Source organism: Gekko japonicus, unplaced genomic scaffold (genome assembly GCF_001447785.1).
Source record: "Gekko japonicus isolate JY-2015 unplaced genomic scaffold, Gekko_japonicus_V1.1 scaffold555, whole genome shotgun sequence".
In the NCBI taxonomy this organism is placed as follows: domain Eukaryota; kingdom Metazoa; phylum Chordata; class Lepidosauria; order Squamata; family Gekkonidae; genus Gekko; species Gekko japonicus.
This window is the reverse complement of record NW_015161420.1, coordinates 153,780-177,439: the sequence shown is the minus strand read 5'-3', so window position 1 is coordinate 177,439 and position 23,660 is coordinate 153,780. Positions and strand designations below refer to the sequence as shown.

The window sequence follows — 23,660 nt, the reverse complement described above, 5'->3', positions numbered from 1 at the left end:
CAGTAATGCAGGACCTCATAGTGTTGCTTATGGCAGAGTTAGACATCTTTCTCCCTGTGTGAAGAGGAAAAATGTTAACAAACATATTTTCTGTCCGTCTGAAGCAGGCTATTCTGAGAATATAGCATTTGAGCACTCTCCTCACATCCAGTGTATGCCAAACCTTTTCCTCCAGATAGGTTGAATTTGGAGAAAAAGATGGCAAACAAATCTGTTGTGATCTGTGAAACTTAGTATTGACCTTTGGGCAAAAAAGGTGGAATCTGTTCTCAGAACTACCTTGTCTTTGTGAAAAACACAGCTCCAACTGAATTGACAGAGTGCCTAGTTCCGAAATCCTCCTGGCTGAAGTAATGGCCAGCAGGAACAAAGTTTTCATCCTTGGGAATTTGAGCAGAATGGCTACATCGGCTCAAAGGGTTCCTTCGTAAGAGCTGTGAGAACAGTATTAAGCTTCCAAGTTGTAAACCTATGTCTCTGTGGAGAATCCTTGAATAATGCCCCTCTGAGGAAATGGTGAATGTGAGAGTGCTGAGGGATGTTAAGACAGTTGTACCGGGGCAGGACTAAAGCCAGGGCCACCATCTGTTTCTTGGGTCACTGCCCTGAGACCGCTTACAAGACCGTCCTTGTAGGAACTCCAGTAGTGATCTAATTTCTGGATGCAATGGGTCAGCCTTCCACTGAGCCCATCAGACAAAGGCCTTCCAAGTAGTATTGTAGATCCTTGGGGTAGACAGCCTTCTAGAGGCCATGATCATATTGATGACTGGCTCTTTGTAGCCTAGTTTTGATAGCTTGTCCCTTTCAATCTCCATGCGGGTAAGCAGAACCACCTGGGCCTGGGATGCCAAACTGAACCATGAAGCAGCATGTCTTCTGAGACAGGAATGGCTAGAGTCATCACCATTCCTCGGTAGTGGCGTGAACCAAGGATGATGATGCCAGTATGGTGCCATCACTATGATCTCTGCCCTTAGAACTTGTATCCTCCGGAGAAGCTTGGGAAGTACAGGAAGAGGAGGAAACGTATAGAGGAGCCCCTCGGGCCAAGGGAACAGAAGGGCATCCGTGGCCTCCGCCTGGGGATGAAAATATCTGATGTAAAATCTGTCCAGTTGGAAGGACACAGTAGCCCCATGATCTGCAGAAATGCACTATTTCCTCCCCCATGCCTCTTATAAAGGCGACCATTACATTTGGAAATAAGGGGACAGACCGGGGACTGCTAACATTACCGCTCTGCAACTCGTCATCTTCCTCGTCCCCTTGAGCATTATCGGCACAATCATGCCTAGCTCGATGAACCACCTTGAACCATAGGTCTCGGTGTGTGCCATGTGCAGGATTAGGCTCTGCTCGCTATTCCTGTTTTAAAGCATAGAGTGGCCAGTGGACTCCAAAATGGCCGGTGAGGCTGCCACGGGCTCTGTAAATGCTGCTCTGCTGGTTGAGCATCGGCCACCACCACAGCCTCTATCTCTGGAGTGGAGAGAAATCCATTGGTATCCTCTCTTAATGACATGGAAGGCGGTCTGTGAGATCCCCCTCCCATTAAGAGAGCAACCAGCCCGGCAATCCTCAACCTCCAAAACCTTCTGAGGCAGGAAAAGAACTGAGCCTAGGGTGACTCCCACTACAGGAAACAGGAAGTAATTGAAATTAGGACTGCCTCCCTAAGTGATGGATGGGAATCACCCACAAGATATCCTCCACCTCAGAGGGAGAAAGCAGCTGCTTACAAACACCATCTCACTGCAGGAAGTGACAGGAACAAGATGCACTGGATCTATCAGCAGATGATGATGTAATGGATATTATACTTTCCCCTCCTCCCAGCAGACATTTCCAGGGAAGTTGATTCAGAGGGTCACAAAATAGCTATGTGGGTTAGAAACATGACAAATTTCCCTCTCCCATCAGCCTAGCTCTGCTGAGAAGAGCAATTTTGTTCCCTCCTCTCTGCAGCCTCCTGGTTGGTGTGGCTGTTATTACATGCTGGTTGAAAATAGCGGGGGGGGGGCAGATTGTCCAACCCCTAGTGCAGTACTATGAGTTTTATTGGGGGGGTGTGTAAATTATACTTTCCCAAGCATACAATGGTTAACAGCAACTTGAACGGACTAGCCCTGACCCAGACAGCCGAGGCTAGCCTGATCTCATCAGATCTCAGAAACTAAGCTAGCCCCAGTTAGTACTTGGATAAGACCATAAAGAAATACCAGGGTTGCTATGCAGGTGCAGACAATTGCACCTCTGAAAGTTTGCTAAACTGACAATAATACTACCCAATAACTTTATGCTGACAGCTGAATTTTAATACACTAGCTTAGAGGCGCGTAACATTTACCAATCCAAAGATTTCCACTTGTGAAGCTGCCCCCCTCTAGCAATCTAAAATACTGCCAAACTACTAGAAGCAGAATTAGTGGTAGGGATTTGAGACTGCTGTGGAAGGAATGAGGCAGGAAAATCAGGACCTGTGTGTGGAAGTCCTTGCACTCAGAGAAACTAGCAATCTGGATCCAACCTGCAGTGTTCTAAAAAAAAACAAACCCAACCCTTGTCACTTTCTTCCCTTCCAACATATGTCACGTGTGCTTCTGTAAGTTTAACGGGTACTTGTTTACTGTATAGTGTCCCATAAATAAAATGCATGACAGAAATAATCATATGACAGTTTGTGCTGGCCAGCATGATCTAAGCATGTCCACTCAGAAAACTCAGTGTGTTCAATGGTACTTGCTCCCTGATAAGCAACAATCCTAAAAAACAAAGAATTGTTAAATGCAAGAGACATGAAATTTCTACAGTTCTCTCTTCAACCCCTAATCGTTCTGCTTTTCCACTGCTTCTGGGTGTTCATCAAGATGCAGCAGTTTAGATGCAGCCAACACTGCTTGGTAATTGCACAGCACTCTATCATGCATGGCTGTGGATTGTCATGCCGGCGGCTAAGTACAGAAGTGTACACAAGACGCAGCTCCATTACAGTTAAGTTGCTATATAGAAATCATTCAGTTTTATATTTGAATTATTCCAAAACTGATATTACAATATTGTAAACAGAAAAGATAGGTTTTAGCATATAAATTCAAATACATACCAAGTTCAAACTTCAGTTTTTATGGCAAACTGTCAAATACAATACAGACATTTCCAAGTTGACTGTACCATTGACAACAGAGTTGGTTAAACTCACAACAGTTCTAAAAACCTTATAGCAGAGTCCTGGGCACCTTCAGAGAGGGGTGGGGGTGGATATGACAGCTGTTTCCCCCCCCCTCCTTTTCTTGCATGACAAAACCCTAACAAATCCCACAGCAAAAATGTTTGAAATTTAACAGATTCTTCTGACTGCGGAAAACTGGGTCTGTTTGTGGGTTTTTTTCCATGTATATTTTGTGCTTTAATGCTCACAGCTGTACTCTGCACTCAGGATCATTAGATTTAATTATAGAAACCATTCACATAAGTGAAAGCCCCTCCCCAAAAAATTAGTACCTGTTATTTCAGAACAATTAGGTTGAAGGGATTATTATTCCCTGGCCCCTTCCTCTAGCAATGCATATTTAGCCCCATGAACAGAAAGAACTTCCCGCCAGTAGGTACTAGCACAAGATGCATTTGCACTTGGACAGCCCCATTCCATGTCACCAAATTAGTTCAGAATACTATCGCCATTTTCAAATTAACTCTTGCTTGGTGCATTTCAAAGAAGCGCTTCCAAGGCTAGAAAGGTTAGTAAAATAAATTAAAATGAGAATCAAAGGGTAGGAGGAGTCTAACAATGAGTAAAAGCTTCAATATTTCCCTTGCTAAGTCTAGTTGATGCAGTTCCGATAGTTTAAGTGCACATTCTCAGTGTATTCAGACAAAAACCAAATCTGAATACTGAAGATGGATGTAGCCCTTCTGCCAAAGATTGAATGCTGTACAGAACCACTTATAATTCAGTAACTTTTAAAGAAAAGTAGAGATTTAATGCACAGGTTAAGCCTGTGTTAGCAGCTAAGAGCACACAGAACATAAAATGCATACAGCACTTGAGAAACTGTTCTTGCAGTTTTTCTTTCGAGTCCTGTACATATTTTACATCCTCTGCTGTCTCTTTTGGTATCTACCAGCTCACAAATTCAACAATTTGGAATTAGAATTGTTAAAGCAGATGTTGAAGTACAAGTTGCACTGATTTTTAGTCCAGTAATTTTTAATTTTATTCATGATTTAGTGTTCTGCCCAAATTCTGAAGTCTTTGAACAGTTTTTTGTACCTTCTTGTACTTAAACTATCTTTGCTGCCTAGCCCCTCTTCCCTGTGTTAGCCTGAAAACAAAAAAAGAAAACCTACACAAAATTTTATTGCAATCATACAGGGGGTAGGTACAGCAAGGGTGAAATACAACAAATACTATGATGCAATTTTACATTTATTAAACTACAGTTCAAAGCACAAATTTACACATTCTAAAAACACTAAACATAGCTAATGAAGTCACACTTGTTTCCCACTGACATTTCATATATCTGGGGGAAAGACAACTTTACAAGACTTTTTAACAGAAATCCTTAGTATAAAAACTGTACTTGTATGTAAACTGTTTAACAGAACCCAAGTGATGGGTTTCCATCTCGACTAAGTCATCCATTTTGTTGCATATTTTATTTAAATGCTGAGGGACTGAATTATTTGATGAGTTTAAATCTTAATATTATTATTATTATTATTTAACCCTCACTCCCCCAGTGAATTGTAGTTGTAGCTGGTTTTGCCTGGTCCCAATTGATTTCAAGTGTTAAATAATTCATTCAAGATTGTTCCATTTTTTTCTTCCAAACTGGAATGTTGTGACCAGACAAGACTACAGACATGCAACTGCAAGGCTAAATGAAGCATTAATGCCTGTTTAAGCTTCAATAGAAAATCTGTCTTCAGGGCTCAGCTGAATGCAAGAAGGCACAAAGAAGAAATTCTTCATCAGTGTGTCAGAGGTAAAGCCAGCATCTTGCATCTCACACCTGAGTGGAAAAAACAAAACGCACAACAGTTTAGCCACACACCAGAATACAGCAGAATAATAAAACATTTTAACATTTAATCGTATTTCCTGATGTTCAAGCAAATGCAGTCATTCATGCCTTCCCATGCTAATCTGAAATTTGCAACCCAATTCCTGCAATCAAATCTGTGTTAGCCACATTTAATTAAATACAGGTTCCATATAGCTCTTCTATTACAGTCCAAAGGAAGCCTGGAATACAGGGTAGGGATTTTGCAAGAAGTTGGAAGTTTTGTTAACTTCCATAAGAAGTTTTAAACACCCTAATAGACAGGAGGCCATTATTAAACAGGAGCTGAATCTTGTGAACAAAGGGAGCTAAAACCTATTCCTTTCTTGCCCCTTACCCTTGTGGATTTTCCTCCCACGTTCACTTCTGCATTAAAGTGCTTCAAGCACTAGGAAAAGTGGGGGGAGGAGGGCAAGGTTCAGCTTTTCTATATAAACCTGCTCTGCAAGTCGAAAACTGTATGGTGTTAAAACAGAGATAACCTCCTCTTATCTGGAATTTCCTTGAGCAAGGGATGCAGTCACAGAGGATTTCACTGTACGTTCAATGGGGTGAAAATATTACAGCCAAGAAGCATTTCCCACTTAAACCAAGTAACTGATGCAATAAAAAATCCAAACAAGATTTGGAAAGTAAGAAAACAATGATTACTTGGGAGAGCGTGTGCACAGACACACACTTCTAGTCAGCAACGCAAGCATCTATTCATTACCAGACATATGCTGAGGGCCCTGACCTGGATAGCCCAGAGAAGCCCGATCTTGTCAGATCTGGGAAGCTAAGCAGGGCCAACCCTGGCAAGTAATTGGAAGGGAGACCTCCAAGGAATACTAGGGTCAGGACGCAGGGGCAGGCAATAGCAAGTGAACTCTCTGAATGTCCAACCCATTAGGGATTGCCTGAAGTCAACCATGACCCTCCAGACACACACACACACCTACTACTACTAATAATAATAATAATACAGACTTATGCTGAGGCACCACTCAGCAGTGACCAATCTACACATTCAGATCAGTGTGGTTTTCCCACTAAACAGCAAAGATCCACATGCTCATTAATTTTATGAACAGTTTTACATAGCAAGTAGTTATATGCCCTGGCCAAGTGACAACTTGGTTCAAGCAAAGTGACCAGTAATTCTTCCACTATTGTGGTCTTGTGCACGAGTTGTTAAAGGTCAGGAAAGCAGCATGTGCAACCAAGTACTGCCGCTTTTTATGACAGGACTGCCCGGAGCAAGCCAGCCTCTAGATTTAGACATCTGCGCATACTGGCCTTCCGGGCAAAGTTTAGAATTCTGCCCAAGCGAAAGAGAAAAGAACTGATGCATTGCCAGCACTCCTCCTTCTGGCACGTGGACAACTCCCCATAGCCTAAGCTTACGCCAAATATATTTTAAATATAGACTTACAAGGCTCATTAAAATTATGTTCTGACTGTGGGGCAGCCTGCTGAAAGCAACTTAGTAGACAGCCTGCTCATGTGCTTTAAGACATGCCCAAGTACAAAATAATGCAAACTTACCAGTCACCGAATGACATTATGTAATAAACTGGTGGCCTTTGTAAGTCATTGAAAGCAGACTGTTCACCCAAGGTACCAGATCCCATATTGTCAAAGAGTAGCCAATCTCCAATATTCAGCTCAGGGAGAAGACAGTTTTCTACAATTTGATCAAGCTCATCACAGGATGGACCCCAAAGGCTGCTTGCAAACAGAGGCTCATCTTCCTTGTATTTCTGCATAAAGAACAGTTCTAGCGATTAGATTTAGGTTTAGGAGTGCTACTAGAGAAATGAAAAATTATTTACTTTAAGCCACAATTTATGAACTGGAAGATTCCAGTCCACTAGCACCTTAGAGACTAACAAGACTGCCAGGGTATATGTTTTCCAGAATAAAAATTCAGATAAGTTTTAACTCAGAAAAGCTTATACTCTAGAAGTCTTTAAGGTGCTAATGGACTCAAAAATCTCGCTCTGTTACTTCAGACCAACACATCTACCCACCTGAAAAAATCCTGAATTGCTTGCTTCACATGTAGCCCAAACACAAAGTACTACAAAGTCAGCTATTTTGGAAGTGTGCCCTTAACTGCTGCACAATATACTAAGGGACTCTCACCTTGTGAACCTCTGGAATAGCATTCAGATTCTCAGATAATTTGCTTGCAAAAGAACCATAGACACCATCATTCATGTAATACATGAAGACTGGATCCTTGCTCCTTTGTTCCACTGTTAAAAAACATATATATATATTAATAACAGTTTCACAGTAGATTTCCATTTAAAAGAAAGATCAATTTTTTCAGAAGCATGTGAAAACACACACATGAACAACAGACACAATGCACCTAATAAGAAACAGACAAACATTTTCTCATTTAATATCATCTTAAAACAGGCACAGTGAAAGTACACTTCCAACACTGAGTAAGAGCAAATCCAGCTTCCTCGGAGGTTAAACATTCAGTGTATAAGCCCACAAGCAAACTTTTCACCTTGAAGCAGCATGTTTCTGGGAAAACCAACATATGGTCCCTGAACCCCAGAGGAGTCAAGACATTTCCCTTCTGCCTCCTCACCAGTTCAGAACAGCAAAGACTATTCAAGTAGACCGTTCAAACAGTGAAGCCGGGGAGCGGGGCTACGACCAGTGGTGGTTGGTGGCCATTACCCGCAGCTCGCCGTCTGTTCGCTCTTAATTTATTATTTTCAACCCTTTTGAATTTATTTGAGATTCTGAAAACATGCCTCCAAGGTAAGATAAGAAGGGCAAGCAGAAGGCAAAGCAAAAAATGGATAATATACCTTCTTTGACAGAGTTTTTTTTGCTCAAGCTGAAGCTGGAACCTCCTCCACAATGGACTTAGGAAATACTGATAAGGAAGGGACTACTCTTACAACAACTTTTCTTTTAGAAGCCTTAGCTAAACAATGACAAGAGTTAAGAATGGACATTGTGGAAATGCTAAAACCAGCATTCCAGCGTATGGATGAATTAGAAGAAAAGTTTAAGCAAACTGCTGATAATGCTTTAAAGAAGGTATCGGCGTTGGAGAAACAAACTGCCTGCAGCTCCCCTGATTTATGGGCTAGAGAACGCATTCTTTCTTTGGATTATCGTTCCCGTGAGTTGCATCTGAAATTCAGAGGATTTAAACCAAATGTTGAAGAAGGAACAGAGCTAAAAAAATTATGGTTACTTTCATTCAAAAGGCTTATCGGGTGGACAGACAACGAGAGGAAACAGAAGATGCTTCAGTTTATTATAGAGACATTGTTGTAGTTTTCAAGGACTTCAGAACCAGACAACGGATATTAACACAGGCAAGAGAAAAAAATGGTTTGGAATATCAAGACGTAAAGATACAGGTGTTCCCTGATCTGCCACCAGAATTCCTCAAGATAAGAAGGGAGTTGAAACCAATTACAACAAAACTCCAGGAGTTAGGCATCAAGTATCATTGGCTGAACACAGGCAATCTCTGTGTGGAATATAAGCAGGTGATTTATACAGCTTTTGACCAGGCATCTGGAGAGCAGTTGCTGGCTGCTTTAAATAAATCACCAGGTGAACTACTGGAGAAGACAGACAACAAAAGGAACGCAAGATCACCTCCCACTCTGTTTAAAACAACCAGAATCTGTTGCTCTGAAGACCGAGAAGAGCCGGATAAACATATAGACTCGTTTTAAACGTCAAGCATTCATGTTTTTCTCTGAGGACTGCCCTTGTTATACCTGAAACAGGGCGACCGGGTAGCAGCGAGCGTGGGTATGTGCCCTCCCTTCAACAGTCCTTGGGTGAAAGGTTAAGTCCTTTCGGCCCACGGGCCTCCCTTGGACTGAACTCAGGTTCAAAGAAGAATAGAGGAAGAAGTACTATGATTGGTTTTGAGCCTGTGTATTTTGTTTCAATTTTGTGGTTGTGTTGAAAAGTGTTGCTTAAAATACTTAAAATGCAGCACAGGTTAATACTGAGAAGACAGAACTGAAGAGATAGAAGAAAGGGGGGGAAAGCTTTTATTGTAGATTATTAAAGCAATCAAAAATGTATATGTACATCTATAAAAAATTATGTACATATTACTAGCTAAAATTGTAATCTTTATTTGTAATTCAGTTCTTCAATAAAACAAAATGCAAAACAACAACAACAACAACAACAGTGAAGCCAACACACACAAGCTTCTGAGCACCAGGCTGGCTCCAGGAACCACCCACCCTCTGGGCATCACTTCCACAGATCCTTCCATAGATAAGTCAGTTTGCAAATGATTCAGCAAGCCCACAATTACACGAAGGGCAGAACATGTAACAGGATCCATAGTTTTCTAACCAACGATGAAGTATAAGACACGAGTCTCACTAAGAAATACCCAAGCTATTTGATAAAAGGATTTGTTTCTGCCAGGATCCAAGGTACTGTTCTGTATCTGTACAGACTTAAATGTACAAAAATGTCTTGCTTACTTTCAGAGAGAAGATGTTTATCACACTGAGCAGCTTTCTTGGCAATAACATTAACTGCAAGAGTAAACGCAGATGACACGTAATAGCATCCAGGCTCTGCAACCACATTTATTCCAGATTCTTCAGGAAAGTAGATATCGAGCAGTGGACTGACAATGTGATTAACCTAGAAAACAGAAAAGAGACATTTTAGCGGGATGCCTGTCTTCACAATTCCTCTGTCAAATCCAGAACTAGCAATTTACAGCTTAAAAATTAATTTCTAAATTTTCATCCTGGCTATTTGCTGAATCAAACCTCTCTTTGCAATGTAAATGGTTTCCTCCACATAAATGTCTTAATCCTTGCCAAGGCAGTAAATGAAGGGAAAAGTGGGGACATTCCCTAACACAGTTTCAATTTTACCCAAGTAATATCTTACTTATAAAAAATTTAAAACTGTCAAACATTAGGTAAGCAGTAACTTACTTTAAGATGTCTTTCAGAAGACATCAAATAAATGCAAGCATGTTTTGGAAACTGCAGCACAGCTTCTCTAGAAGAAGTCCTCCCCCTTTGAGACAGCCTGTTTCTCAGTATCCCAGACATAAACCTATTTAGAATCTAATAAATAGGGCATTTTCAGAAGCCATGATTCTGAAGCCCTGTCATCCGAGAGCCCATACTGAAATATCTGGAACAGCCAAACCTTCTCTTTGAGCATTTGACAAACATCATGGTATTTCCAAAGCTGTCAGCTTCCTAAAGAGCTACGAGGGCACTGAGGGAGTGGCAGCCTCTAATTTCCAGGATTTAGTATGAGTTCAGTAAAGGAGATTACGTATTTTATCAATGTGCTAATAAGTAATTCCAAGCCATCCTGACCATGCTGGGCCTTCGCTGCTGTTTAATCTCTCCTAGCAGGAGGTACTAGTCTTCTAGCAAGAATAATGGAGACCAGTACTTTTATCATGAGGAACTTAACTGAATCTGTACCAGTATCTAAGTATCAGCTTCTTGTATCCTAAAATAGCCAGTATATTTTGCACAGGCTTAATCCCAAATCAGACAACAAAGCTGGATCAAGTGCAGACCCCTCCTGTAGCTTACATATGGACACTAGTGAGCAACACACTGATGAAGCAAGCAATATATTTGGTAAGGTAAATACCAGAACATGCAGAAGGTGCAGAGGGGCTGCTTAAACACCCTAACAGTCACCTACATGACTAGAAGTTTTAGAGATGCCACAACTTTGGTTAACAGAACAAAGTTTGAGTCCAGTAGCACCTTTGAGACCAGCAAAGTTTTATTCAAGGTATAAGCTTTCGTGTGCATGCGCACTTCCTCAGACACAAAAGCTCACACCTTGAATAAAACTTTGTTGGTCTTAAAGGTGCCACTGGATTCAAACTTTGTTCTGCTGCTCCAGACCAACATGTCTACCCACCTGAACACAACTTTAAAATAATTTAACCTCCTATTCTACACAAGATTAAGATCTCAGCATGGGGCTCTTGAACTAACCTGGTCAAAGGAGCCACTCAAAGTCTGAATAACTTCAAATGATAAATACAACATACTGATGATGTTTTTAAGGTACAGTCTTTATGGCTCTTTCATCTTTACTAGTAGTACAATTGAGACTCCCTCCTTTGTGTGTTTTGAATTTGAGTCCAGAAAAGGTAAATAATTTCTAGTGTGCCAAAGATAACATGAGAATGCTTTGTGCCCTTATTGGGAGGCCAGTATAAATAGCAACTCCTTGATGGGTACCAGTCAGATTCATGGGCATGTGCAATCCATACGGCAACACTTAACTTTTCAAAATACTGTTCTTGTTTTTGACATTTTTAAAGTCACTTACAGCTGGAAATGCTTGAGAGTTAAACTGAGTAACCATTCATACTCCTCCTATACTTGTTTTAAAAAATTACAGCAATCAGACAAACCACAATTATGTCTTAGTTTTAAATAATAATTTAAAATATGAAATGCATTCGACAATTACTCAGGTGTTTAGAAGTATGAAGTTGTATTAAAGGCTGTTGATAATACATGGATACAACTATGGAAGGGTGATATCTTGACTCTGCAGAGACCCCCACGTGGGGGTTTGGGACTGCATTAATAAGGAATTAGGACGTTCCTACAGGAATGAGTAAAGAACACTGAATGGTTAAGCACTATTTTTACTAATGTATCAGAGAGCTGTGGAAGTCCTAAACAGATGCCTGGAGAAGGTAATGAGATGGATGAGAGCCAATAAACTGAAGCTCAGTCAAGACAAGGCTGAGGTACCATGTTAGTCTCTCTCTCTCTCTCGCATAAACCTTTATTGGCATAACACAGCAACAAGGAGAACAATGAAACAAATAAAAATAGAACGAAATTACACCAAGGTGCACCAACAAGGGATCATTTTTTTAAACTTCTCAGAAATAATAAACTCAGTTGAGAATATAACAATTCTAAAAAATACAAGGGGGTTAAGATTTGTACGCCCTTACCCTAAGCCTCCAAACATAGGCTAAGAATTCAGCAACAGACAAAGTAGTTGCCGAGAACTTACCAGACAATAAAATTTTAAGGTCGTTGTCAGTTGGATTCCTTGTGGTTGGTAAGTGGGGACTAATCAGATAGCTACGCATAGTAGAATAATGAGGACAGCGTAGAAGGATATGAGCAACTGAATCAGGTTCACTATAGAGGCAATTGCACGTTCTGTCCCTATAGGGTATACCCCTATATCTGCCTAAAACAACGGCTAAGGGGAAAAGATTGAATCTAGTTAGCATAAAAACCCGCCGATAAAGTGGGATTGTTAGATTAGAGATGTACAAAGCCATAGAGGCTTGGGGGCGGGGAAAGGTCAAGGAAGCGTGGGGAACAGACTCCATAACTCCCAGCATTAATAGTTTGGGCTTCCATATCCCAAATCCTCCTCCACACCACCTGCAAAATAGCTGTTTCACCACAATTGTACAGAGAGGCCAAATCAAATCCCATGGTTTTAATTTTCTGCACTATAGTTTGTGACCAAGTAGAGATATATGTGCAAGAAGTTGGGCAATAAGGCTGTTGGGGGGAGAACTAAAGTGCAAATGTAACTAATATTTAATAGTGGTGATCCACGCCCGATTCAATAAGATGGGCACCTAACTCCGCACAATGAGAAAAATAAGATAGAGTTAGGAAAACCTAAAATCCTACGGAATGTTAGTCAATGACAAAGCTATTCAGGGACTGAGGAGCCAGCTTGTTCTGGAGGGAGTCGCATTCTTTCTATAGCTAGAGGCTCAGGCCTTCTTCATGGCATGCTAGGACCTTTTATGAAGCTTCAGCTGATACAGCAGCAACAGCCATTCCTTGAAAAGCATGATCTGGTCGTGGTGATCCATACTAGGTTACTACAATGCACTCTATATGTGGTTGCCTTTGAAAACTGTCCAGAAACTTCAGCTAGTTCAAAATGTGGCTACTGTCTGTTAGACAGATTGTACCACCTCCATGCTGCAAGATATGCACTGGCTGGCTGTTTCTAGACTTTTACCTTTAAGGTCCAAAATAGTTTTGGGGCCAGGGTACTTAAAGGACTACTTCCTGTATTCTTCAACTCACCAGTTGAGATCCTCTCCACAGGCCCAGCTCTCTGTATCCCCACCTTCGCCATGAAACAGCCAGGGACAAGGCTTTTTCAGTGCTGGCCCCTCGCCTGTGTAATCCTGTCTTATGCCTGTCCTACTCTCTTTTAGGCACAAAATCAGAACATTTCTTTTTACCCAGGCTTTTAAGTAGGGATTTGATACTTTTAATTTTTTACAATCTGCTTCTGGCTGAACAACAGTCATGAGCCTCTTTTCAGTGCTAGATGTTTTATACCCTAGGATTTTATTGGCTGGTTTTTAATGGTTTGATTTTATATTATGATTTTATCTTTTTTTTACTTTGTGAGCTGCTTCACGCAGGTCTCTGAAGCAGCAGCATATTAATATTTTAAATTAATACTGAAATCCAATACACTGGATTTTAATACAGTCTGTGGCCCTACAAGCTACACTCAAGTACAATAGTGAACATTCAAGTCTTCCTAGCTGAACTACAATTTAGGACAGAGTCAATTTCAAATATACTTGTTTTACTGAAAGGCTCTGTGGCACCATTTATTTGTACTACAGCAGGCAACATCTTCAACTTTTATATATGTACTGTACACACAACCCTTACATACTTATTGAAAGTGACAGGCCAAGCATACCAGGTCAACAGAAAAATTCAGAAAAAGCTTTTATACCTCTTCCAGATCACGTTCATTATCTGTGAAGCCCCCACCAATGTTCAACATATTCATAGTAAAGCCAAATTCTTCCTAAAATAGAAGTGCAAAAAGTTTAGAATGTATCTGATGCCTGATTTGTTTTCCATAGAAGTATGCACTTAAACACTGAATTTAAGCAATGATCTGGTAAGCATTCCAATTTAAGCAATGATCTGGTAAAAAGTTACCTGAAGGAATCTTAAACATTAAATTACAACTGAATCATAGCTAAATTCAGCACATACACAAAAAAGTATCCATTTTACTTTCAGGGTGAATTTGTACAGGGATGCAGATTAGTACACAGTAGCAAGCCATCAAGATCAAAATATTTCTCGGCACTGTAACAGTTAACATGAGCACTGAAGTATATACATGTGCAATAATTTACTTACAGCCATGTCAAACACACAGCGAGCATCAGAAATAGCATGTTTGTATATCTGAGGTTCCTTGCAGTAGTTTGAAACATGAAATCTGAAAAACAAACAAACAGTTTTAGTGCTACCAAGATAATTATTCTAGTTAAGTTAACAGGAAACCTGGAGAAGATGGAGAGACTCAAGGCAATACTGCTTTTCCAAGCAGACGTTTTTGAAGAACACATCACTGTATGTCAGTGTCACAAGAAACCATTTGTTTCCTTTTTTTCTCAACCATGCATATGTAACTAAAAGTTATGCTAGCTACTAGTTAACAAAAGCAAGCTGTGGTAGGCATGTGAATGGCTGAAAAATAAAGCAGACAGATGATACTTCAAAAACTTATGATTTTACTCCAAAGATCATCCATGTGCTAGAATAGCCCATGTAGATTCCTACGCTCAAAAGCCTCTCCCCAAAAATTCAAATCAGGAGAGGAATGTTGGCTATTTTTGCCAACTGAAGGAGATCTGGCTGGATCTCCTGTCGTCCCCCTATTGCAGGAGTGTAGCTAGAAGTGCAAGCCAAAAGGCTCATGGCCCTCTTTCCTCTTATACTGTGCTTGGCTGCCAGAGTCCCTGCAGGAGCAATACAACTGAAACCAGCAGCTTCCCAGGTTGATGGAACATCATATTGCAGATGTTTGTTTCTTTTTTTTTTGTCTGAGTTGTATTTCTGCAGTAGGCTGTGAGTTTCTAGATAGGGAGAAGAGCAGGGCATAAATGCCTCCTTTTCCTGAGGAACAGGATAGGTAAAAAGTTAACAGAAATGTGTTTTATAGAAATGATGCATCAGAAATGAAAAGTAATTCAGTTGAATGCTCCAGTTCCCACTGAATATAGTTTTTGCCAAGAAACTGCCTGTTAAAGGACCCATGTCCAGACAAGAGGTCCTAGTTCTTTGCCTAGATTCATACTTCCAAGATTACAGGACCTAAATCACAGGAAGTCGACAAATCTAAATTATTGCAGAAGGGAATTAAATAGGTGGTATTAGGAAAAGCTATAAATAAAACAGATGGCTATACTCTGAAAAAGTAACCTGCCATATTTTATTAGCATATTTCTATAAGTTCATTGCTTATTTTTTATTTGGAAAAATTGTTATATCAGCTGAACTTGAAGTCCAATCAGATAATAACTTTAAAGGGTCCATTTTATGGGGCAATGAAACAACATGACTTTTTTCTTAAATCTGCAGTCTTTTATATGGTCTACGGAATAAACATTTAATAAGAATTATCTAATTGGTGAGGTACCCACAAATAGTTCAGCCTAGATTAGTATCCTATACTCTCTGCCTGTTTTACTTGGATGTAACATTTGGACAACCATAAGGCAAAGTATTTAACACCGTTTCAAAAACATGCATGAAATATGACTTATGAAGAACAGCTATTTTGATGGTCCATTAAACTAGCACTTTTATAGCATGAACATTGCAACATCACATAGCCTTCCTATTTCATATTTCATATCCATCAGGTGAGCACAACAGAAGGGAAGGCAAAGGAGAGGTGACAAGGTTACTCACTTAACACCAACTATTTGGACATTCAGCTCCTTAGCACATTCCATGAGATGCCGACAGTTCTTCAGGGTGGTGCCAAACTTCATGTTCATCTCTTCACCTCCATTGTCTTCTGTGGCAATATGGAGTAAGAGCCTAAGAGAAGGGGAAGATGATTGGGGCACAGTTGGTTTACACCAGCATCAGCACATGTGAAGCCTGAAGACTGTCAGAAGCATGTTGATTATGTTGCCAACACTCCAACTCCGTCGGTGGCTGAGTCAAGTGAACCTAATAAAAACAATCCTGTACAGAGAGAAAACTAGCAATTAGGGCCTAAAACATGGAGTCAGGGGAAAAAAAGGAAAAGAGGTTTGGAAATGCAGCAGCTAAAGACTCTGTGGTAGCAGAAAGTCTGTTGAATGCTGTAATAAAAATACATTACCTAAGATGAAGTCATGGTCATAAGTTCCTTGAGTGACATTCAGCTTTTTAAAAACCTTGTTCAAATATGATTGGGGAGCTTAAAATATAACTATTTGCCAGAGAAAGTATTTAGTCCTTCTTACAAGCAAGTATTTTTTTTCAAGCATTCATCCTAACAATTAGTTTCAATGTGATAGGACTTGTGGATCACGTTTCTTCCTCTAGTAACTACAGCTTGTCTGGTGGATTCTTTAGAGGATAAAAAGTCTTACCAGAAGGTAACAACATTTAACAGGAATAGCTGAGTGAAAGCATGACAGGTCTTTGGCCTCATTCTAGATCATTTATTTCAACCTTGTGCCTCCATCAATTGCCAATATTGTTCTTCATGAATAATATTCCTTCACTCAAACTTCAAAACACCTGCATAACATTTAGGGTAAACTTACTTTGGAGAGTGGTAACACTCACAAAACTACTGGATTCCACAGACCACCAACAGTCTTATGCACACAGTTAAGAATGACTTTCCCACAGTGTAAAGATTTTTGAATAGGGGGAAGAGAAGAGAGAAATTTTATCTTTTCCAAAGCTACTACCTACATTTCCAAGTTCATACTACTATAGATAGGTGACAGTCATGCTGACACACAAGAACTTGTCTACAATTTCCTTTTACAAAAGCTCGTAAAGCTTTGGATTGCAGTAAATATCACTAGTGTGGGAGAAGATAGGAAAGAGCTGCATTTTCTTGGCCATCCACCCAGGAAAGGAGTGCCACCCTTCCACACAAATACAGAGGAGTTGAATGTGGAACTTCAACACTAATTCCTAGAGGAACAACTGCTCTCAAAACCTTGCCAGCACTGTGAGCAACTAAGCAAACCAGGGGTCAAAACATACCCTTTGTATTGCACTAGTTCAAAGGAGCACGTACTTACAAATAACCAGATGGATTCCAGGTAACCCATCACCACACTCTTACTTCTCTTTCCACGCTGAATCTACCCCAGTAATTTAGAAGTTTGACATGCCCTGCTGGTGTATAGCACTACTAGACTGCCATGCAGTATACTGGCACGTGTTACAGACATATACTGGGGTTTGTTCTCGCTGAAACAGTCTGGACCAGCTTAATAGACTTTTAAGGCAATTTTCAGAGATGGTGAGCCGAACAAGTTATGTCATACATCCCATCATGATGCCAGAATCCCAGGCAGAAAATGGAGCATTATTTGTTAAGGAATTAATGCTGTCTTGCTCACATGACCTTGGCAGTAACAGTCTCCCAGTCAAATAAGTTTTAAGCTCTTTTGATAAAATAATACTGATGAAAGTTAACAGAACCTTCAAATGTAACAGACTAGAGTTATGATGCCAGAGCACACCTGAAAAAATTGGTGTTTCCACATTAAAGTACAAATTCTCAGGTTTTAAAGAACAACGTTAAAACATCTAAATGAGAATACTGCATACAAAAGTACTCCAGAAAAGTATCCCTTCATAGTTTGCAGTCCGTTATATAACTGTAGCCAAAATTAAATTCCCAGAGCAGTAAGTGAAACAAATACATTCATTTTTACTTACTTCGCATTTGAATTATTCCTAGCGATTTTCTTTAGTTCCAATTCACTGTCACATGACAAAATGTTTACTCCAATTTTTGCTGCATATTTTATCTGAGAAGCTTGCTTGCAAGGATTAGTGAATATGATATTTTTAGAAGAAATGCCCAAATCTTGAATCAATGCCATTTCTGTCTGAAATACACAAAAGTAAACTATTTACAAAAACAGTTAAAGCTTTAAAAAAAACTTAGAAATTGTGCTAAGACAGTGAGAAATTGTAGTTTTCCAAATATAGCTTATAATACCAAAAGCAATTTAAGACAGTTTCATTTTGTAAACCTGTTTGTTTTTTAAACATATACAGGACTTTTAAAATGCTAACATCTCCACCTTAGGTAAAAAACCCAATTAAACACAAAAGTGGGGGCTTCCAATGGTTACTGAAAGATGCCAAAGCTTTTTTTTTTGGGAGGGGGGCACAGTATTGGAATAAAAACTGAGAACAACTTTTACATAATTTAATGTATAAATAAAGAATACAAACTGTATTAGCAAAAGGGCATTCTTAGCCAACCTTAGAGATCACTGTGGAATACTAGTCTCTTTAAGTATGATAGTTCAAGTCTTCTAGTATAAGAGCTTCAAAGTCAGATACAAGCTTCTTAAATGGTGTCAGAAGGACAACTGTAAGCCAGTTTAAACACTGGACCACTAGGTATAACATATGGCACAAAATATCACACTTCAGGAATTAAGATGCTTCTGTATGGCAATTGTTATCATCAACACATGTTCCATAAAGATATTATTTACTGGAGAAGTTCAGATCCTAAGCAGAAACAAAGTAAATACTCACTTTACTTGAACATGCAAACCCAGTTCCAAGAGCTGCCAGAATCTCAAGTACACCTGGAGTAGAGTTACATTTTACATTGTAAAATGGTTTTACTCGTGCCATAACATTCTGCCAATGGATGTGCTGCTTGGTCAACTTCCCCAGATCACCAACAAAAAAGGTATTTTTGCCAGTCTACAAAACACGAAATTATATATAGTTGAACTTTTTTCCAAAAAGAAGTATGATGAGTAGTTGACAATTACAGGGGACATATTTCTCACTTTGGCCACTGGTATCCCCAATACTGATATCCATTTTCATAACAATACAGTTATAATTTTAACCCAGTTATGAGATATACACACACATATCATTTATAAATATTAAATGAACTGTGAAAGTAGGTACTGAAAACTGAATACTTACAAGAGTATGCTCATAAATGCAGTTGTCAATGACATCTCCAAGATTCACTCCTTCATCCAATAAGCCAATGGAGTAGTTTGCATCCTCAAGAAATCCTTTCATCTCAGCCGTATTCCGCAAAGCCGACAGTCATAAACCAAGAAACACAAGGGACGGGCTGCAAAGCCTTAGAGCCGGGTCCTTAAATTATGCAACAAACTGTTTGACAGAAGAGATAATTAAAACCTCAGTTGCTATAAACACTGCAGAAGAGCATTGGCCAAGAAGTTTTTCTCAGTCACCCACAACGCAGAAGCCTACCAAAAGTACAGATAAACTAGCAGTGTTATTTTGCCAGCAGATGTGGTAAAACAGGCTTAAGAACAGAAGAAGAGCCCTGTTGGATCAGACCAGCTAGGCCAGTACCCTGTCTCACACAATGGCCAACCAAGACTTGAAATTTAGAGCCAAGCTACACGTTCCACATTATCAGTCTGTCTTCTGGGACTACACCATGTTGGATTACAGATGGATCACTACTGGATGCAGCAACTAGCACAGCAGGGACACAAGTTCTTACTTAGTATTCCCATAATATACTGACTTTTCTCCTACTGATACAAGTTTTTTTGTTATGAGAGAATATTCAAAATGTGTAGTCTGCAGTGATCCAGTCCCAGAAGGACTTTTACGTAACTATGATCAACATATAGAGCAGTCTTTAAATTCCAGCAGAAACGGCTTGGCTATTGACAAAGCAAACCTTAAGACCAGGCCCTACTTTGGAATTGTTCTAACTCCCTACAGGTTTTGCTTTGTATTGAATATTCTAGATACAAGATTTGTCATCACAATCTTATGTGACTACGGTATTTTCGCTACTGACCTTTTGTATAAAGCTGTTACAGTGCCATCCCAAGGAGAGGTGCACCTTTCTAAGTCCACTAATGTAAGTGCACTCAGGAGGGTGTAACTCTCCTCAGGGTGGCCCTATAAGGCACCTTCCAATCTTCCTCAATGAAAAGTTCTGAAATAAGACCAAATATGCTCCCCCACCCCACCCCCCCACCCACACCATGGCTTGCTGGCCCAGTGTTATTTTGGAAGCATTCCTTCAGAATGTTCATTTTTCAGACCTATTACCTTAAGATTAGCTATTTATATTTCAAATACTTCCTATACTACAATCACATAACAGAAATAAGTACAAGAAACATACTTGTATTTTATTATTAACCATTCATTCAGCACTTTCACTGCTCAAGCACTTCATAAGAATTTGCTTCCAATATGTTCCAGGGTCCCAATTCAAAACTCTTGTGCTATCCTTTGAAGTCCTTAATGGCCTTGGACTAGGTTATCCAAGGGAACACCTCTACCCATGAGAACCTGCCTAAAGTTTAAGAACCTGGGGTTGGCCTTCTCAACATGCTGACAGCAGTACCCCCCCCCCAAGCTCTAGAACACCCTCTCCTTGGAAATTCAGATGGCCCTCTGGAAGTCTTGCCTGCTCTCTAGAATCATAGAATCATAAGAGTTGGAAGGGACCTCCAGGGTCATCTAGTCCAACCCCCTGCACAATGCAGGAAATTCACTAATACCACCCCCTCCACACTCGCAGTGACTCTACTGCCCACTCTTACATGAAAGCAGGTGGCGGAGAGAAGAACAGGGAGGCCGGCAGCAAAAACAGGGCTTGCCCATGGCTGAGAAGCATTCCCTGCCTTTCCTCTGCTTCCTCTCATCATGAAAGAACAAGCAACGGAGGAACAGGGAGCGCTTCCTGGCCAGCTCTCAGCCAGGGCATCACTCACTCAACAGCTGTCCAAGTCAGTGGAAGGTGCCCACTCCTCCAGGATCAGCAGTTTAGAATGCCTGTTAACTCAGCTTTTACTGTATTTAATACAAAATTAATCTTACTGTTAAATATAATGAAAATATATTTAGTTAGTTATTACTTAAGTTAATTGATTTCTTTGTGTAAAAAAATATCTAGCTTAAACCTTTAGAGTCCACTAACCAGAAGAAAAGGGGGGACCCCCTGAGCCCTCAACCACTGTGTTCCTAATCTGCCGGCTGAAGTGCTGCCCTAACCCCTGTAGACATGTGGCCTTAGCTAGGGATAAATTTGGAACTTGTAAGCCACTCAGAGACCCTTCGGGGTTAGAGCGGGGTAGAAATCGAAGATATAAATAAATAAATATAAATAAATGTTATGAAACTCAATTTATTTTGTGGTTAAACCTCATGTGCATTTATTGTTACACTGCTCTTTTAAACGTCTTCCACTGTAAACTGCCTCGGTTGTTTTTACTTAAAGGAAAGAAATTCTTAAAATCAAAACAAAAGGCAGAACTATCTAAGCCTGTCCTCCGAAACAGAACACGTGAGCACCACCCGCCCATAACAGGGAGCCCATAGGAGAACCGCTGAAGTAGCTGGTTTCATAGCCAGCAGCTGAAGCTGGAAAGAGGAGCCAGAAACAGATTTAATGGGAACTTAAACACACACCCAGACAAGCCAATTTAATTAACACTGTTCCATACACTCTCATTATGTTTAATTGACATTTTCCTCAATAAATCATTTTATAACAGAACATTAGGGCACTTCTTAACTCACACACACACACGACCTGGGCGTTGTTAAGGTTCTTCTGAGCTTAGGCACACCCATTATTTGTTCATGAATGGTAGTATGAAGTGGCTTAAGGCTCAATTTATAGAGAATGACTAATCAAAAATATCTGTGCTCAGTTCTTGGGAGGACGGATCTTGCCATGAAAGAAAAGCCCAAATGCCTAGCCACTCTACAAACATGAGAAAGGCTGTGCCATCCATTACAAATAAACTTTCTGGTTGCCTGCCATTCTAAAGGCAGTTCTTACAGTTGAGTAGATTCTCAAACTTGCCTCAACCGCCAAAGTTTTGCTTTGAAGTCAGCTTTGTTCAGATAAGAGACCATCTCTGACAATGTGAAGGCAGCAAACAAACTGATCCTGTGAGCAGCTAGCAGCACAAGCAGTTGTATTTATTTCAATCCCTCTACTTGCCAGCCAAAACTTGGCTCTCAAAATAACAAATAGTACTTAAAATCCAGTACAAGTACCAATTACTTCTAGGCAGTGGGATATGGCCCCAGCACAACAGACTGATTTAAAACAAGAAAGGTTAGGCAAGAACAAGGACAAAGAATTGTGAGGAAAAAGTGTCACACAGTAGCAGAAACTGATCTCTCTTCTTTTGAATAAGTTCTTTGTACTGTTTAAGAGATTCAGGTAAACTTGGATTCTTCTCAGTGTGAACTCAGGTAAGGAACACTGCCAGATAAAAACTTCAAAGGTGTATCAAAGTACTCTAGGGCTGTAGTCCGATGACAAATAAGACTCTGGTTTGTTCATGATGACAATCAGCTTGTTTTTATTCTCAGGCTCGTACATTTCTTCTCCTCATGGGTGGGGCAGAGACTGAAGCCTTCCTGATTTAGGAAGACTTTGATCTAACCTGAGTTTGTTGTGACATCCAAATTTGAGCAACAAATTGGGGTTTCTTTCTTGTTAACTGTTTAGCTCTGTTTTGGAATCCTGATTGGTGGGCAACAAAGCAAACCACAGCTTGTTGAAGCATTCAGATTTGAATATCTCAACTAACTAATGAGATCAAAGCCTTTCAAAACCATGTGCCCCTGTGTGCTTGGCTAACGAGCAAACCCAGACCTTTTCTCCCTTCTCTCCAGCCAGCCATGCTTTGGAGCGCAAGGCAAAGTCACAGCCTTTAGTCTTTGTTCCACCCACAAGGGGAGGAGGAAGGGAGTGCACAAGCCTCAGAATATACTATACTCACTCTTGTCACAAAAACTGGAGTTCGTTCATGGTATCTGAATACAGTTCAAATGTGTCTCGTCTGAAAGGCAGGATGTCTCTTTTCACAACCACAGATGGAAATCACAAAGGCTGCTGTACTAACACCATGTCCCCCAGTACTAGCGCAAGCAGCTAAGCTCAAGCAAGTCCCAACAACTCCAGGCTATCACGTGGCTGTGCGATCAGGCTTCTGGGGTCAGCGAAAGCAGTGAAAACATTTACAATGGCTTCCAAATGTCAACTGCTTCAGTCAGTCATATCAGCTCCAGTGGTTGCACAGCTGCTGGGCCACACAGAATTCCAAATGCCAAATATGTCAGGTATGCTAGGGCTCTGCTACCTACCCTGGTATGAAGTGCCAGTGTAATGCAGCAGAGTCATGCCCCATGCTTCCCACCGCTTTGAAACGCTTCCCTTTCTGTATGCAAGTGAAATATGACTTGCAACATGTCAAGTGTATAGTAAAAACAGAGACTAGGATCAGAAGTAAAAGCAAACCATAGTCTAATTTGCCATTACATCTGAATCTACTCAAAGTCTTCAAGCTAAGAACTCAAATTATTTTCAAAATCAGAACTGTTAGAAATAAATATACAATAAGCAGAAAAGGAAGAATCTGCTGGGGTGTTGGATGTAAAAGAAAATTCCAGTCTGATCAGGTATTTAGAAATGTGGACTACTGTGGATCTTGATTCCTTGGTCAGAATAAATCATTAAGCTACAAGCTGATCTAACTACTGACCGTTATTTCTGGTCAGCTGTTCCATTGTCATAGCAATTATT

At 40.3% G+C, this 23,660-nt stretch overlaps 1 protein-coding gene across 2 annotated transcripts in view; it reads right to left on the bottom strand.

Annotated features, from left to right (window-relative positions):
- Positions 1-2,947: 2,947 nt before the first annotated feature.
- AZIN1 (antizyme inhibitor 1) overlaps positions 2,948-23,660 on the bottom strand; it is a 36,395-nt gene continuing 15,682 nt past the window's right edge. For both annotated transcript variants that reach the window (XM_015428235.1, XM_015428244.1), the window contains exons 3-12: positions 19,037-19,234; positions 18,629-18,802; positions 17,792-17,964; positions 15,803-15,934; positions 14,243-14,324; positions 13,824-13,898; positions 9,551-9,716; positions 7,197-7,309; positions 6,597-6,811; positions 2,948-5,018 (exon numbers count right to left, since the gene is read on the bottom strand). In XM_015428235.1, coding sequence (XP_015283721.1) covers positions 4,907-5,018; positions 6,597-6,811; positions 7,197-7,309; positions 9,551-9,716; positions 13,824-13,898; positions 14,243-14,324; positions 15,803-15,934; positions 17,792-17,964; positions 18,629-18,802; positions 19,037-19,138 — 1,344 coding nt within the window. In that variant the 5' untranslated portion in view covers positions 19,139-19,234 and the 3' untranslated portion in view covers positions 2,948-4,906. The remainder of the gene's footprint in view (positions 5,019-6,596; positions 6,812-7,196; positions 7,310-9,550; positions 9,717-13,823; positions 13,899-14,242; positions 14,325-15,802; positions 15,935-17,791; positions 17,965-18,628; positions 18,803-19,036; positions 19,235-23,660) is intronic.